This window comes from Rhinolophus sinicus, chromosome 2, assembly GCF_057876585.1.
Source record: "Rhinolophus sinicus isolate RSI-liver-muscle chromosome 2, RSI-T2T, whole genome shotgun sequence".
In the NCBI taxonomy this organism is placed as follows: Eukaryota; Metazoa; Chordata; class Mammalia; order Chiroptera; family Rhinolophidae; genus Rhinolophus; species Rhinolophus sinicus.
The window spans coordinates 173,978,304-173,997,711 of record NC_142502.1 but is presented as its reverse complement, the minus strand read 5'-3'; the positions used below and the strand labels follow the sequence as shown (position 1 = coordinate 173,997,711).

General features: G+C 36.5%; 1 protein-coding gene across 2 annotated transcripts in view; it reads right to left on the bottom strand.

Annotated features, from left to right (window-relative positions):
• ASXL2 (ASXL transcriptional regulator 2) overlaps positions 1 to 19,408 on the bottom strand; it is a 122,100-nt gene that overhangs the window by 76,096 nt on the left and 26,596 nt on the right. The window contains exon 2 of one of the 2 annotated variants that reach the window (XM_019712756.3): positions 10,875 to 10,957. The exons of the other annotated variant lie outside the window; for it this stretch is intronic. Coding sequence (XP_019568315.3) covers positions 10,875 to 10,957 — 83 coding nt within the window. The remainder of the gene's footprint in view (positions 1 to 10,874; positions 10,958 to 19,408) is intronic. 2 annotated transcript variants of the gene reach the window in all.

The following is a 19,408-nucleotide window of genomic DNA, read 5'->3' as shown; positions in this document are numbered from 1 at the left end:
TAGTCCTTTTTGACATCCCTACAAGGTTTGCGGGCTTGAAAGCAGACTGCAACTAGCAGTAAAGAAAACACAGGCCAAACTTAAAGGTATCAGTCAACCTTCGATAAATGTGGTATCAATTTAATAATGTTCTTCATTCTTAAAGTGAGTTCTTGTTAATGAAATCACCTCAAAGAGATTCAGCTTGGCAAACAGTCAAACGATCTACTCTGCAGGAGATAATGATTTCTGCTGAAAAACAGTAGAGAGTGTTGAGTTTATTTCCATTGCTATATATCTTTACGTAAGAAGTGGGGGGGAAATGAGGTAATGGGATTTGTTTGGGACATGAGGTGAGCTAAAATAAACTTAAGTAAATATATTAACTAGTCAGGTGCAATGGAGACTCCTCCAAAGAAGTAAAATTTCAATCTGGCAAATGTTTATTAAGCATGATTTTTGCTAGATGGTTCCCAGAATTCTTTACAATTCCAACTCTAAAGGAGCTTGCTTGGGATACAAGACTGAAACGTAAGAAAAACTCCTTGCTAGGTAACAATTTAGAGCTCTGCAGAATAACAATACAAAGATCTATTTAAAAGGTCTGTTAGGATAAGTGCTTTAAAAATGTACTGGCCCTTTCAGAAGCTAAGGTATTATAAGGGCTGTGGTTTTCATTTCAAATTCTTCCAGAAAGCAATGTACAATTAGAAAGCAACTAACCTAATATTGTCATATGTCAGTGCATGATATAGTTTGACTTGAAGAATGATAGAGCATATACACAATCAGAGGGTAGGGAGAACTATGGATGTACAGGTGGTATAATATATTGAAAAGAGCAAAACCGGAAGTAGTGAGCCTCTGTTTCTAGTTTCCCTGAGCGAGCTGTATGACACTGGCCTCTCTATGGGCCTTAATTCTCTGACAATAAAAAGAGATGTGAGTATAATATCCCAATTATCTTTTGCAGCTATAACATTCTATGAATGAAATAATGTGACTGGCTTGGAAAAGGGGTTGGGGAGGGAGGACAGGATAAGGAATGCAGAAGAGACCACCCCCGTGGGGGCCCTGTGCATCAGGGGCATCGGGTTGTACCAGAACTAAACTTCAATTGCAAAGAATGCGTCTCTAAGTCATCTGCTTGTCCCCACATCTGCTAGTACTACTATATAACTAGCACTTAAAGCTTCCTTTCCAGGTCTTTCTCCATAAAGAACCAATGCTTTTAAATACTTCTTGACTTCTTTCACAAGTAACAAATAACTAATGATCAACCTAATTTAAAAGCTAAGCAATTGGCTATACTCACTTATTAACTATATAATTTAATGACCCACATCAATCTAATGGTGTAAAAGATTCAAATTCATGACTCACCAAAATTACTAATTATTATATATCATGGACCCTTGGGACCACTCATGAATGGACTAATTCAGAAAATACTCAATCTATGGATGATACATTCATGAACACGAAGAATCTTCCTGATTCCTCTTCCCTCCTCTACTCATGAGTGGAAAGACAAGAAAAACCAGTAAGAGGATAGGCTGTCGGGAAAGTAATACTTTGCTATTTTCTCTAATTTTCTAAAAACTCTCTTTCCCTATTAGCTTTTCTAAGAAAAGTCAAGCCAATACAGCTAATAGGATGAGCAAAGCAGGTTAAGAAAAATTCTACAGCCAGGGAGAAGGAAACACTTAAACGCAATGGCTACTTAGAAGAAAGGCTTGGAGTCCTACACTTAATTCTGGGAAAGCACATTTGTAAACATTAATAGCAGACACAGCTGATGAAGAGAAAAAGTCTGCTGTACAACAGATGAAGGATAGAAGTAGCGATGAGTTGCTGGTAATAGTAAAGGATTAGCAGGAAACGGTCTCAGAGTATACATACAGTAAGTACTTGATTTATGTACTATTCTATGTCTGTGTTTTTATCAGTAACGTGTATGCTTAATGTCTATGCTTAGTTGCTTTATTTTTTATAACAAGCCACAATATCCAAATTGCACACAAATAATCTCTTGAGTTCTTATCTGTTAGATACACACTAGAATGTTGGAAGTAAAATGCCTGAAGTTTACTTCTGGGGTAGGAGGACTATTTATAATTTATGCGGGAGGATACATACTTTTGTTTTAATTTAGAATTTTCCAAAAGTAAAAATTTATATTTAAAAAACTGTCTTTAGCACCTAATTCATAAACCTAGACTTGTAACGTATGTGAAAGTATATTATCACAGGGGGGGAAAAAGGATTTTTCCGTTCTATTACACACCAGGAACTAGGCACTCATTGATGTCCAAAACGGGTATTAGATAATAATCTCTGAAAATAGATGCCTATTGTGGGGACAGAGCCCCAGAAAGTAGTTTACAGGCTCTCGGCCTCACGTGCAGGAGTGCTGGCTCGGGTAGTAGATGGCCGCCAGCTGTGGCTGATTGGCCGTCAGCTGTAGCCAGTTAGCCAATTAGCCGATAATATAACTGCTGCGGCTACAGAGGAGAGAGAAAAAGAGAGAGAAGAGAGGAGAATGTGGGCTAGCAAGAAGATGGCGGCTGGGCTGGCAAGTGTGGATGGCGGTTTGCGGACAGTGTGGATCCAGCCTCCAGTGAGAGTATAGTGCCGCCAGAGAGAATATAGTGGTATGACTCCCCTACCTATGGCTCCGTGGGTGTTCCTTTTTGGCCTCACCATATCCTGCGTTCTTGTGTGGGGAGCGGGAGCAGAGACCCCGCAGGCCACCCCGCACGACAAATGGTGCAGCGAGCAGGGTCCCCCGCATGACACCTATTCTACAGCTCCAGATCACTGTTACCTTTTAATTGCTGTCTTGACATTTATAACAAAACCACTCCCCACAACTGACACCTCCTCACCCCTCATGAGGATTCAATTTTTGAATCCACAATATATGCTCGATGAATCCTTTATTAATCAACCCCTTCACTTTACCAGTTTCATTCCTCAGTTCTTCCTCTCTATGATGTACGGCAGCTATTCAATGAGGAAGCCTAGAATTCATTATTTCCTCCTTCCTGTCGCCTCCCACATCTAATCCATCAGCGAGTCCTGAAACATGTATCTCAACTCTGTCTGTCCTCTCCAGCTCTACTTACTTTCACCCTAATCCAAACCACCACATTTTGCCTAATCTACTAAAATAGCCTCTTTATTAGTCTCTTAAGCCCTTCCACTCCTGGCTGCTGTAGTCCATTCTTCATGTATTACATTTACCTAAATATATATATTTACCTCAAACATAAATCAGACTATATATCATCTTGTAATTATCAGAAGGAAATGTTGGAGGTATGTGCATTATTTCCCTTTGAGGACTGACTACACATTTGGCAGAGCAATGCTTAACCATTTAATCATGCCAATGGATTTACACTGGTTTGCTGTATTCTATTTGCATTCACTTACTCATTTGGTAGAAAAACCAGGCTCTAATTATGGAACTAGTCAACAGTGAGGTTCTAAACACCTAGTAATAAAACACCTGTGTTAGATGGCCTACATCAGATCATTTGTGATACCATCTCCCCTACTGGAACTTAAAATTGACTGGAAAACAAAGGTTACACCAAAATCTAGAATTCTATTCTAAGCCAAAGAAAAACACAAATGGTTCTGACTTGAAATCTGTGGATTAATCATGGAAAGTTCCATGAATTTAAAGCACAATCCAATTTCATGATTTAAAACTGACTGGGACTTCCATGCTGGCGAAGGCAGAAGAGGCCCACAACGGCCTCTCTCTGGCTAGTTACAACAAAACGCTGTGGGCGAAAATACAAAAAGCCACTTACCATGCAGAAATCTGTACATAAATGTTCATACTACTATTATTCATAATAGCCAAGAAGTGGAAACAACCCAAATGTCCATCAATGAGTAAATGGATAAACAAAATGTGACGTATGCATATGATGGAATATTATGCAGCAATAAGGAATGAAGTACTAATAAATGCCACAACATAAATGAACCTTCAAATCATTACACTGTGCCAAAGAAGCCGGTCACAAAAGACCACACATATGATTCCAATCCAAAATTTGCAAATCCATGGAGACAGAAAGTACACTACACTAGTGGTTGCCTAGGGCTGGGGCCTGTGTGAGGGTGGCAAGGAAGGGGAGAGATAGCTAATGGGTACAAGGTTTCTTTCTGGGGTGATGAAAATGTTTTGGGTGCATTTGCTAAATAAAGCCACTGCATGCTTTAAAAGGGTCACTTTTATGATGTGTGAATTACCTGTCAATTTTTAAAAAGTAACTACCTCGGGGTGCCAGTTAGCTCAGTTTGGTTAGAGCGTGGTGCTGGTAGGTAGCACCAAGGTTGCCGGTTCGATCGCTACATGGGCCACTATGAGCTGCGCCTTCCTTAAAAAAATAAATAAATAAAAATAAAAAGGTATCTACCTAAAATACTGAAGATTAAGAAAGCTAGCACACTGGGAAGTCAAAACCTGATTCGTATAGGGGTATGTAGTAAAGACCTAAAGACAGGTCTGGCCTTTGCCCTTGGCTTTTAGGAGCTAATCCCTAGGCCCTACTGGGGCCTTTGGCCAGCCAGGTAATATCACTGTGATAGTGGGTGCTTTGAGCCATACAAATAAGATTATTTATGGTGAGGGCTGTGTCACAATGTGTCAGTTGACCTCTAGAGAGGTTAGACATTGGAAACAGACGAGCCATGGGGGTAATGAATCATGCCTACACGTGGACCCCCAATAAAATCTCTGGACAACGAGGCTCACCTGAGCTTCCTTGGCTGGCAAAGTCCTATGCATATTAGAACACACTGATGCTGACAAGTAACACTGTCCTAAGTCACGGGGAGAGGATCCCTGGAAGCTGTTTGGCACTTTACTTTGACTCGGCCCAGTGTGTCTTTTCCCTTGTCTAATTGTAATCTGTGTCCTTTTCCTGTATGCTTCCCATAACCATGAGTATAACAGTTTTCAGTGAATTTCCAAGTACTTTGAGCAAATTATTGAGCCTTGAGAGTAGCCTTAGGAACCCCTGAATAATGCAGTTGGTCTAGTAAGCGAGGGTGATCACGTGAACTGTTCCCTCTAATTTCACAGTTGGCTAAACTCTCACACAGTGAGTTTTCTGGGTTTTTCTCTCACCACTTTGGCTAAAGAGCAGGCCCTAGTTAAGGAGGTATATTACTATAGGGGATAGATACACTGCAGGCTGAGGGGCAGGGGGATGTCCAGAGAGAAGAGAACTGAAGAAAAGAATCCCCTAATTCCCACACAAAGCCTGGACTCATCCCTGCACTGTGAATACTTGGGACAGTCCCAACCAACACAGCAAAAGCTTTGAGAACTGAACCACTGGTCCCATCTCAGACTAACTGTGAGTGGCACATGCATGGAATAGATCCAAAACAGCAGAGCAGAGGCCTTGAAAACTAAACTGATTAATGATCCAACACCTACATGAGGCAGACCATGTACTCTGAGAACAACTGGATTGATTGCCTACTTTAAAAAAATAATCGCCATTCTCCAGGGAAAAGACAATCAACAGTTGCCAACCCTGAGATTACCTAGGTGGTGGACTTAAACAAAAACTTTAAAGCATTCACTATTACTACATGAGGTAAAGATAAGAGAACTTAAAACTAATGGAAAGATAGAAGGTTTTGGCAGAAAAATAGAAATTATACAAAAGGAACAAAACAAGAATTTTAGAATTAAAAGATATAACATCAGAAATTTTAAAAAAATTCACTGGACGGGCTCAATAGCTGAATAGAAAAGACAGAGAAAAGAGTCATGAATGTGACGATAGAGCAACAGAAATTATCCATTCTGAAATCTGGATAGAAAAAGTAGAAAAAAAATGAGCAGAGACTTGGGGAACTGTGGTAAAATACTTGGAGGTAATCATGTCATTAGAAGGAGAGAAAGACTGTGGTAAAGAAAAAATATTTGAAGAATGGCTGAAAATTTGCCAAATTTGGCAAAAGACATAAAGGTACAAAATTCAAGAAGCTCAATGTAATGCTAAACAGATCAAACACAAAGAAATTCACACCTAGACACATCAAATATCAAACTACTGAAAATTAAACAAAGACATTATCAAAGTCAGAAAAAAACAAAGCATTACTTCTATGAAAACAATGACTCAAATGACCATGGATTCCTCATCAAAAACCATGGTGTCAGAAGGCAGTGGAGTGACATTTTTTAAGGACCAAAAGAAAAGAACCATCAACAAAGACTTCAATATCCTGTAAAACAAAGAAAAAAAAAGAAATCCTTCAAAATGAAGGCACACAAAGACAGTCTCAGAAGAGGGAATACAGAGAATTCATCAACAGCAGACATGCTCTATAAGAAATACTAAAAGGAAAGTTTTTCAGGATGAAGGAAAATGATACTAGAGGGAAATGTGGAACTTAGGAAAAGAAGGAAGAACAAAAGAAATGGTAAACATCTGGGTAAATACTGCTAGTCTTTGAACCATTTATGACTGAAATCAAAATTTAGTGACATTGTCTGGTGGGGAATTCCATGTATGAGATGTAACGCCTGTGACAACTATAAAAATAAAGGATGAATAAAGGACTGAAATGGTTGTTAAGGCTTGTACATTTTATTTAAGGTGGTAAAATATTAACTCTAAGAAGTCAATAAAAGGTTTGGATGTCTATTATAAACTCTAAAGCAACCACTTAAAAAACAAACAAAAAGATATAGCCAAAAAGTCAAAAAAAATAAAATATACTGCAAAACTCAAACAATTCAAAAGAAGGCAGTAGAGAGGGTATGGTGAAATAAAAAATAAGAACAGAAAATAAATAATAAAATGGTAGACTAAAGCTAATCATGTCAATGATTCTCAAATTGCATTTTTAAAACTACATGCTATCTATAAAAACCCCACTATAAACATAAAGACATACAGTGTTTTCCAGAAAATAAAACCAGGTCTTTTATTAATTTTTGCTCCAAAAGACACATTAGGGCTTATGTTCAGGGGATGTGATCCTGAAAAATCATGTTAGGGCTTATTTTCCAGTTAGGTCTTACTTTTGGGGAAACACGGTAGATAAAAGATTGCTCAATGTGCTATGGGTGGAAAATCTTAGATCCTATACAGGGAACAGCAGTGTATCCGTTTGGCTGGGGTGCAGACACAACTAAATCAAGCAAACAAAAGTATGTAGGACCAATGATCTCAGTTATTCTATGGAAAAACTACTCTCAAGGCTTCTGTGCCAGTTATCAATTTGACTTTTAGTTCTAAATCCAGCCTTCTTTGCCCTTCTCTGTGACAGCAGAGCTGGACCCTACAATACTTCTCCTTTGCCAACTGGCTCAAAATTAAGTTTTGTTAGTAGAGTGCTGAAGGGACACTGCAGAAAGGGGGCAGGCGGGGAAGGGGGCTTTTCTTTCCAGTTTTAGTGTGCTCTTGCCTGCTTGCTCTTGTGGCATACACACCCAGCAAAGTGAGGGACTCACTGGCACTCACCCTTCAGCAAGGTTCAGCAGAACGCATGTGAGTAGCTTCCCAGAAAATTCTGCTGGTGCCTGAGCTGGAACCCCAGTGACTTGGACAGGCGCCCAGCAAGAGGCTTTCCAGCAAGTTCTTCTAGTACCCAAGAGGCGGTTTCCTATGTGTCCCCAGGCTACAGCACCAGTAATTTTGTAATCCACTGGACCAGAGCCCAACCTTCTCCATGGAAATCTGAATCACAACCTAGGGACATGGAGGGGCCTCCTTGAAAGCTGGTTGTGGCAAAATATACATAACATACAAGTTACCATTTTAACCATTTTTAAGTGCACAATTCAGTGGCATTAAGGACATTCACAATGTTATGCAACCATCACCACTGTCCATCTCCAGAACTTTTTCATCATCGCCCGAAACACTCTGTACCAATTAAAAAATAAGTCCCTATTACACCCCTCCTCTCAGCCCCTGGTAACCTCTATTCCACTTTCTGTGAGTTTCTGTAAGTTTGCCTTTCTAAGTATCTCATATAAGTGGAATTGTACAATATTTGTTCTTTTGTGTCTGGCTTATTTCACTTAACATGTTAAGGCTCATCCATGTAGCATGTATCAGAATTTCATTGATTCTTAAAGCTGAATAATTCCACTGAATGTATATATCACATTTTATTTACCTACTCAACTGCTGATGGACATTTGGGCTGTTTCCACTTAAATATATTGTAAAATAAAACAATCTAGTATGGAATAATCAAAATTAAGCAAGTTTCTTCAAAATGAGAGAGCAGAGGGAAAACTACAAAGGGAAAAGGAAAAGCCATGTATTGAGGACCGAGAAATAAAAACAAAACTGAAAAAAGCAGTACATCCTCAATAAGCACCGTATCGATTTCATTCCGTAATCTGTCTAGAAACTTTAAAGACTATAAGACGACCATAGCTAACAAGCAGGTTTTCAATACCTATCATGCGCCCAGCACTATAAGGAGGGTGGGAGGCGAAGAACAGACAACGTCACTGCCCTCGTGGAGCCAGCTTAATATAAGCTATAGTGAAGCTGTATGACTTTTTTTTAGGATCACAAAAATATTTAATTTTAAACCTAAAGTGCAATGAAGAAAGGACAGAGAACACTATAATAAACTAAAAAGGGAAAATGTGATCTAGACCGGAAAGTGTCAAAATTCTCTGAAAAAGACATATTCAAACTGACACCTGATAAATAAGAATTAAGAGGGAAACATACTCGTTGCTAAGGGGTCAGCATGTAAAAACGCTGAGGTGAGAAGCATTTTCCCTACATATTTGGGAACTGACAAACCAAAAATGATACTTAAATCTATGAGAATGGACAAAAGTGCATGTAAGCTTGAGAGAAGGTGATGAAAAAAACTGTGAAGGACAGCGTAGAGAGGAAAGAAGGAAAGCAGCAATGTTTATGGACATTTCAGGTAACAAAAAGAGTTTCAAGAAGGACGTAGTAGTCAGAAGTGTGTTAAATAACGCTGAGAAGTAAGAGAGGCAAGAACTAAAAGCCCTGAGGAGTTGACTAAATACAAGTCACTGGTGACTTAGAAAAAACTGCTTTGTGGTCATGTAATTGCATCACCACCACAATATACTTTAAGCAAGAATAGCTACTTGTAAACTGTTGTCACTAAGTGAAGCCAGAAGCTATTTTTCATGACTCTACCGTCTTATTTTTTTTTACAAGCTCTTCCTTTTCTTCCTTCTATCCTTTATTTATTTACTATTTTTGCCTGCTCCCCATAAATAATAATGACAAGTTTAAAGTCACAGAGCCTTATTATGTTAGAGCTGGATGATAAATCCTACAATTGGCATTTTGACCAAAGGGACAGATGGAGTCTGATCTCTCTATACCAGATTTCCTGGCCTAATTCTCCAGTGTGTATCAAGTCTAATTTTATGAAAAGGAATGAAATCTCTAGCTCATTCCTATTCAATAAGACCTAATAGTGTTAATGAGAGGATATTAGGACACCTTAGCAAAATTTGTTCCTCTGAGTCACAATAATCATTATCCTTTTCTCCTGTAGACTTGTAAAAATTGATCTGAGATTAAATGGGTATTATGCTTTATTTTTAATCTAATTCAAATAAAAGTTCACAATTATATCATCAATAAATCTTTTAAATAATTTACAAAACTGTTTAAAAGCTAATTCTTTAAATACATTTTAATGTTGTAATTTACAAATGTTCACACAATTTTTCAGGGACATTCACTATATAAAGTGGGATATACCAATTGATACTTCATTGTTTCATATTATTAAAGAGAACTTAATTCAGTCCCAGCCTACTGACATATGGCCATAAATCAAAACAAAACTTTATTAACTGCGTTTGCAAAGAAAGGCCAATAAAAATCACAAATTGAATTTCATGTTAAAGAAAAGAAAATGAGAATTAAAACCTAGCACATGCAATAACTGTTTATCAAAAAATATGCTGTCCATTTACGAATATATCAGCATATTTCTCAATAGGAACACTACTGATATCTGAACTGAAGAATTCTTCAATGTGAAGGACTATCCAACACAATGCAAGACATTTAGCATCCCTGCAACCTGCTCATTAAATGCTATAGTGTGCCCTCCTTTCTAGTCACTGAGACAATGAAAAACAGCCCCCCAAAATTCTGAACATTTTTCCTAAGAGTGTTACACAATACTAGCCCCAGTTGAGAACAACTAGTAGCAGTTTGAAAGCACCGCAACCTTCTCCTATCTTAATGAAAATATCCCAAATGCAGACTCCCAGATTTCTGCCTTAACATAATTGAATATAGTTTTAACATTCTTGATGACAAAGGGTCTTGATTATGAACAGTGACTATTATATGCTATCGTAGTATCATAAGGCTTTTAGGAATTACAGTGTATTTTATCTTTGGTCCTATATTAGTTGACCCCAGGCTGTTGTACTTGAACATAATAAAACTACTGTTTAAATATATACTCTTTATATATCTTTTTCCATTTTATTCTTTTTAGCTAAGGTTATTTCTTCCTCGACTATCTACTTCTAGCACTCCCCCTGCACTAGAGTCCTTTTTATCTGCTAATGACCAAGCTTAAGTCAAAAGCCTGACTTGATAGATGAAGGCTTGAAGATGGCTCCAGGCCTTCCTAAGAAGTAAAGTGCATGGGTGTGGAGACAGCTGCCTTCTAAGAAGCTTTTTCAACTTACTTTTGGTTTTGTAACTGTGCTATAACTGAATACTCCAAAGATCTGACAACTGGATAAATCAGAAATTAACAGTGCATTTATTACTGAATAATCAATCCTTAGGACTAAAGTACACTGCTGTATACTATAAAATACTCTAATGAAGTTTATAATTACTAATAATATTTAAATAACTCACCTGATTTCTTTTAGTCCTTCTCTCTGGATAACTTGAAGAATTTCTTTATGACTCATAGGTGTATTGGGGTATTTTTCTAAGACCTGAGAAACAAGTATATAATAATAAATTATTTCTTCTTATTGTAAGTTCTTCTTATAATTATATATGTAATTATATTTCTTATTCTTATTATAACTATGTATTAATTTCATCCAGCAAATACATATCCAGAGACAAGACTTTTCATCCCTTATATTCTGGGGTAGTAAGTGGGAAATTAATGAAATATAAACAGCATCTTCTCTCCTTTAGTCACAAACAAGTTAAATCCTGAAGCAGAACTAGATGGGAAAGATTAATAACTGAATTATTCATTATTAGTGCATAACATGAAACTATGTTTACTTTCTGCTTCCACCCTACATCCCATGCCTACCTGTGGATCTACCGTAAGCACCGTAAACAGTATTGATCTTCACACTTCCAACAAAGCTTAGAACAGCATGGATGCTTAAAAATACTAAATCAAAATGAAGTAAGCAGTTTATCCTGTTTCTCCCGCTGAACATGTATAACTAAAAACCTGGACAGAAGGAATGTAGAGCTACCTGAAGACTCTAAAAACGGTAGCAGTTAGCTGAGGAAAACACGACTAGAAGTACTACTGATGCAACAGTGAGTTTCCTAGTTTTGACTCCTCTGGGACCACTCAGCCTAAAGTCAATGACAGTCCAAACTCAGAACTACACACTAAGTGCAGACAGAAATGCCCCAAGAGAAGTCATCTCTTTTTTGATCGGAGGAGCAGTAAAGGGAGAGGGAGATCCTCTGGGGCTTTTCCCCCTTTCTCTTGGCCCCTGTCCCCAAGCAATACAAAGGCAGAAGCTGTGGCATTGATGATCTCGGCAAAGTCTAGACAGGGACCTAAACCTCCAAGAAAGAGGTTCCCTTCTGGCCCCACAAGTGTGAAGGAAATCCCCATGGTTTATATTCTTTCTCAACTATCCTTCAGTGAAGGCAGATGCAGTTGTGTAAGTGTGTAGCAACAGAGAAATGACAACCCCAGTTGTCTAAGTCACATGATAAGGGGAGAAGGGTCTCTTAAAGCCAGCAAGTGTCAAGGAACTTGCAAAGAGAAAGGAGCTTAAGAAAGTGATAACAAGAAGTTCTACAAACACACCTAGGGTCACCTCAGAGCTATGCACATGTGGATCTGACCCTAAACATACTATGTGTTCCCAAATTAGCCACTTGGTGGCACACATGCAGAACATATAGGAACAGCTCAGCAAAGACTATGAAAATCAGACATTGGAATTTTAGTGCACAGAAGGTAGATAGAAACATGACCTGAACCTAACGAGGTCAAAGGCCTGCTTAAAAAATCCTCCCATCCCTCAAAAAACAAACAAACAAACAAAATTTTTTTAACATTCTCCATAGGATTCAAAAAAGACACAGAGTATCATAACATCAAAGTATTTAATATACAATCCAAAATTACCTGACATATGAGAAACCAAGAAAATCTCAATAACTCACAAAGGAAAAGACAACCTATACACAAGCCAAAGATGGCACAGATGTTGGAATTATCAGACAAAACTTTAAAGCCACTATGACCATGCTTCAAGAAATCAGGAAAAATCTTCTTAAAAAAATAAGAAAGTTTCAGCATATAAATAAGATTACAATTTTGTCTGTGTAAAATGAAATTTTGGGACTAAATAATGCAATAACCAAAAAGTCCTTGAGAAGCACAACTGCAGAATGGAAATAACAGAGGAAAGAGTAAGTGAACTTGAAGATAGAACAATAGAAATTATCCAACCCAATGAACAGAGAAAAAATTGATGAAAATATAAATGAACAGTCATTTCTATGACTCTGTTCAATATCAAAAGGTCTAGCATTCATGTCATCAGAGTCCCAAAAGGAGAGGAGAAAGAGAAGAGCACAGAAAACACATTTGAAGAAACAGCAGCAGCAAACTTCCCAAATTTGGTGAAAAACATACACTTACAATTTCAGGAAGGTCAATGAATCTCAAACAACATGAAGTCATAGAAATCCATACCCAGATATATCACAGCCAACTAACTAGTGAAAACTAAAGACGACAACAACAAAAAATCTTGAAAGCAGCCAAGGAAAAACAACATCCCATTTAGAACAACAATTCAAGTGGCTGTGGCTTTCTAATCAGAAATCATGGAAGGCAGAGGCAGTGGGAGAACAGGTTCAAGTGCTGAAAGAAAAGGACTATCAATCCCAAATTCCTATCCAGCAAAAATATCTTTCAAGAATGAAGCAGAAATCAAGACATTCTCAGAGAAAGGAAAACTAAGGGTATGTGCCACTAGCAAATGTGTTTAAAATAATTTCTTTAAAGTCAATTCTGGTCTCCTTTTTTTTTTTGGAAAGAGAACCGATAACATTTTAACTTAACTTTAGGTTTCCACTTTTTTTTTAAGATCCAAATTTTAGGCAGAAACTCTTATACCTAAATCGCTTCCCATTCTTACCATTTAAAAAATAAAAATTGGCAATTAAAAGATGCCAGTGAAAGCTAAAATTGAACCAATTCTCAAGAATCTATAGGACACCAACAAAAGAATATTAACTAGTATTGCAAGTTAGTAACAACAGATACAGGACTTGTGTAATAGAAATCATTAAAGTCAGATATTCTAGATTGGCCATTAAAGTGCCACAATGTGATATCAGCAACTACCACTTATGAAGAAGATACAAACAAGTGCTACCCTGTTTCCCTGAAAATAAGATCTAGCCAGACCATCAGCTCTAATGCATCTTTTAGAGCAAAAATTAAGACCCGGTCTTATATTATAAGAGAACTGATCCTACATTATATTAAAATAAGATTAGATCTTATATTAATTTTTGCTCCAAAAGACGCATTAGAGCTGATGGTCCGGCTAGGTCTTATTTTCAGGGAAACATGGTATCTATACATGCTATCAGTTAAGTCTCAGGAGCCTTATAAGGGAAGCATTACGTCCATCTGAAAAGTGGGATAACTAATGCTCAGTAGGTAAATTTCCAAACATAGTACTGCAAGAGAAGTGGTGGCAGGATTCAAACTCAAGTCTATCTTGCACCACTACAGCACACGTGTCCTGTGTCTGCTATAGAGAAATCCAACAAATATGTTTATCATCTTCCTTGATCTCTCTGCTACATCTGACAATGTTATTAACCTTCCCTCCGAGACATTGCTCTTCTCGGACTTTCTTTTTTCCAAAATGTTCCTTCTTACTCTTCTTTGTGTTTTTCTATGCCCATCCCTTAAATATTTTACAAGCATCAACTTGCAGCTTTTGCTTTACACTCCATGAACTCTCCCTGAATGACATTATCTATTCCCAAACCTTCACTCTCCCCTGTTTTGACAATTGAAAGTGACAGCACGGTCTGCATATAACTGTCTTGTAAATTAAATATCAATACCACTGGATGTTCCATAAGCATCTCAAACTTAACATGTGCAAAATTTAACTTATTATTACTTTTATCCATCTTAAGGACCATTCAGAACACTAGGCCTTTATCGTCTATACTCATATGCCAAAAATGTGTAAAATTACTGAAAATGAAGGAAAATATGCCACCGACATGAACAGATATTCATAAAAGAGTTAATACAACTGGATAAAAACCATATGAAAAAGCATTTGCATCCTGAAATATTTAGAGACAAAATTGTATGATGTATGGATTTGTTTCAAAATTATAGAGGAAGAAATTTGGATAGGGGTTTAAATATAGTGAGATTGGCTATAAGTTGATAATCATAGAAGCTAGATGATCGGTACAAAGATATTCATTATATTGTCTACTTTTATGTACACATTCAGTATCTCATAATAAAAATTTATGGAGAAAAAAGAAACAGAATGTTTGACTTTACTAACAATCACATACGAAAATCATATTTCAATGCTTTTTGCCCCTGCTAATTTGGATAGCAAAACCTTGGCAACAATAAATGACTCCATGAAATGAATATGGACACATAATACAGTACTTAAACAACTGACAATTTAAGAAAATATTGTTACTCAATAAAGAAAAAAAAATAAAGGCTACTTATCCAATAATAGGATATTAAAGAAACTGGTATATCTACACAATTGAATGTTATGCGGCCATAAATGATAAGGGAACATGACTTGCAGGGCATGTGGGGGAGGTCTGACCTCTCTCAGCCTCCCTCAAAACTAGGTAAGGAATACCAGTTCTGACAACAGAAAATGAGGGGGAACGATAATTCCAACAACCCAGATCTGCAAAGGGCAGAGGCATATCCCTCTTTGGCCCTTTCTTCACGCTGCTTGTTTTGAAAATGGAGGAGGTGACAAGCCATTCTGAACCATACAAGTAAGGGCACATCCTAAGAATGATGGACTGACTGTACCTCCAGATTGTTGCACGAGGAGAAATAAATTTCTCAATCATTTAAAGAACTTCTATACACAGTCAAATCTATACCTAATATGACTCACTTTGTCTAGTCACATGACAGTAAGTGATCTTCTTAAAACTTAAATTACATTATTCCTCTGGTTTTAAGCTCCCTATCACTTTTTTAAAATTAACTAAAATTCAAATAAAATCTGAATTCCTTCACACAGCTTAAAAGATTCTACATGAAACTGTGTCTCGCTTTTCTCACATTACCTTGCCCTTCCTTAAACATAATACATTCATTCCAAATTCAGGGGCTTTGTACTTGGCTCCCTCCTCCTGCAATGCTTTTCCCCAGAAAATCACTTGACACTCTCTTTTCATTTCCACAGATACTCTTACCCACTCTAAAACATACATTCACAAGTACTACCACCCCTAACTGTAAAAATTTTATACCTCTCCTTTAATTCCTACATATTGATAACTGCCTTATGGTTTACAAACATTGCAAAGGCATTCTATTTCTTTTGATCCTCACAACAACCTCAGGACAGAGCACGGCATCGGATTAGTTTATGTCTATTTTACCAGGAAGTAAGAATCAGAGAAGTTACACAGCATAGCCTGAGCTTAGATGGCAGAATTCTTAATTCCCCAGAGTGAAGAAGGTAATAATAAAGCTGTATATAAAGCAAAGAGTTCAATGAAGAAAAACTTTTATTTTGTTAACTAAAATATACATTGGAATGATGAAAATTATGCCTCTGCTGAATGATGGGTAGGTTATTACTTGTTGAGGCAGAAAAACAGGATTGCAGAAATTCCACTTGCTATTTTGATTAAGAGGGGGATGGGACCATCAAGCATAAAATCAGATAGAGACCTTCTTCTCACAGTCTATTCTGAAACGTGACAAAACTAGCTTAATGAAAATGTCAGCCCCCATGTATGTCTATAACTAAATCAATACCTTAAGACATGGGTTCCTGGCCCTGTCTTTGATAATGAGTACGAACATAAAACTGAAAAACAAGATCCTAGTGGGGCCTAGTCCTGAGTAACTCTCAAACTGTGTTTCTCAAACTCTAGTGTTAATTAGGCTAGTATTCTACCAACTTCCAATGATATTTCATGGTATTCCACATACAAATTGATTCTAGGTGCTGAGTTAAACATACATACAGTCACAAACACCATATATATAGCAAAAAGGATTTCCCAAACGACAATACATATTCATTCTAGCAAATTTAGAACAAACAAAAAAACAGGTTTTGTTTAATTGTATGCATGGGGGGATTCTGCTGTGAAAGAACAGGATTTAAATTTTGGCACGTTCTTTTCCAACATTTTGCACCATTGAGATTCTTCTGCATATACCACTAGTTTGTATATCATAAGCCCTTTTTGCAAATTTTAAGACATTTATTATAATATGTTTCATAGCAGCATAATACTCCACTGAATGTATATACACATATATATTTACATACATACACACACACATATATATGCATCCTAAATCACTTAAGCCATTTCCTATGGCTGCACATTTAGATTGAATAAAGAGGTAATATATCGCGACATTTATCAACACATGCTTAGAGTGAGATAGGTCTTAATTTTATTCCTGCCTCTACCATTAGCTCTGTAACTTTGTAAAGTTAATCTCTGAGCTTCAGTTTCATCAGTAAAAGGAAAATAAGAACAATATCTATAATCAATGGAGTGGCCATGAATATTAAACAGACTATTTTATTTTGAGCTGCTTAGAATTTGGGGATGTAGTAAATTCTCTATAAACATATGCTATTGTTTCTTTTCTTTTTTTGTTAACTTTAGCAAATGCCACCAAGTGTTTCTGATTATTTTTAAAGTTTTACAACAAGTGGAATTGCTGCATAAAGCTCTTTTTAATATATAACACTGCCTAAGTGCTTTCCACTAGGTGTATAGGAGTTTCACTCTACCGTTAACCCGTATTTATATATTTTTTAAATCTTTGGTAATTATTTAAAAAATACATATATAACAATTTAAATTTTTTATCTACTAATGAGGATGAATATTTTATGTCATTACACATTTATATTTCTTTCTGAATGACCCTGACACAAGACAGTAAGTTACTTGATCTAAACAAAAATCAAATTTAAAAGTAAAATTACAAAATGTAATGACTACATCACAAAAAAATCTGAACACCAGAAACATACTGTTTTTATTCCATTACAAAAAGTAGTAGTTTAATGATTTGCCAGATAAAATCACAACTGGACCTAAACAAAATTTGTGTTTACCAACAAGTTGAAAGAGTGAAAAATGTACAACTTATTGGCAAAAGCAGAAAACTGTATTGAAAGCATTGGTATAGATATAAATGATCTCTGTATTTAGTTGCTACTCCAGGCAGATTTAGTTCCAACATAAAACATGCCCTCAAACAATCCCTTTGGTTGCTGGAAAGAAACATACTGCCACTGGACTCTCAGAGGAACTGTGATGCTACAATATCTGCTTGAGGGAAGTGGGAAGATACAGAGGTTTTTGTGAAACATACTGAAAAACACTGACTGGAGTTGATATAATAAAAAACACTGTGCAATAGATGTTGTGCTTTCCCTAGTCAGAAAATCAGAAAGGATTTCTAGGTAAACTGATACAATCATCCACCTGGCAATTAAATTTCATTCTGCTACTATCATTAGGGAATTGTGAATACTAAAATGTATGACACAAATATAAATGGTACAAATGAGGGATCTGTTTGATTTTCTTAAATGGCATCAAGTGCTTAGAACAAATATTCTACAGTCCATACCAACATATAATGATGCTGAAGAGACTCAGTTTGGGTGTTCTCTGTAAAGGCTGCAAATATAATCAAGCGGTTTCAATAGAAAAAACATTTTTAATTGATGCAAAATATGAAAGTGTTTCAAAGTGTAGGTGTAGAGGTCAAATAACCTGCATCTCATCGCTTTAAGAGATAACATAAGTGACTAAAAGCTTTAAAGCCCAATCCCTCATGCGCATGGGGAGGGTCATAACATCCTCACAGACAGGAACACTAAGTAGAATATTTTGCCATATTCCTAACCTAAGTGACTGAGGTTACCATTTAGGTAACTTTTGTTATTATTAAGCAACTGTATATATAAAAATCTTTGCCACTTCACATTTCTGATATCATCCTCATCTAAAATGTTCCTAGGGGGAACAGGGAAAAATACAAAAGACAGCCTACTTTTCTCAGGATACCTGCCCTTTGATTTTCCCACTATTTTAATCCCAAATAGTTAATGATGCCCTATACTAATTCCTGCCAGTAACCTGATCCAAATGTTACAAAGTTTCCCACCAGGAATCCAATCTAATTGTTTTAGTTACCACTGATGCTCACTACCTGCACTCATTTAAGCGCTGAAAAACAGCAATAGTCTATCACTCCTTATTCATTTATAAGCTAGAATCCTTTTTTTAAAAAATGCTTTCCTCTAGGTAGTATTTGGTTACCTGAAGTACACACAATTTCACATAGAAAAAAGCAAGATAAGTACTTAATTCTGACCTATTCCCTAATTTTCAGAATAATTAGTTGGTTTTACCAGTATGCTCCAAAGATGTAACTGATTTTTTTGCTTATTTGAAGTAACAAGAGGATTATGGATACCATTTTATGGAATACCATTATGGATCTTAATACATTTTTGTGCTTTAATTACTACATTTCCTCACTTATAAACTGGTTATTCATGACCATTGTCCACTTTTTTATATACCACTTGTGTGAGCTCTATTTTTCATATTAAATATATTAAAACCTTTAATGTCACATTTACTACAAACACTTTTCCAGTTTAGTCTTCATGTTTTCATCACTGTTTTTTCCCATAGGTTTTTATTAACTTTATGTATAACTAGTCTTTTCTTTTTATTTCTTTTACTGTGTCTACATTTAGGTGTACCTCCCCTCCCTTCAATAGCTTAATATTTTTCCATCTTTTCATTCTCATTTGACTCTTTTAATTCACTAATTTTTAATAAAAAAATGTTCATATACAGAATGAGAGAAATGTGGAGACACACTAGAGAAACCCAAGAGAGAAAAAAATGGAGAA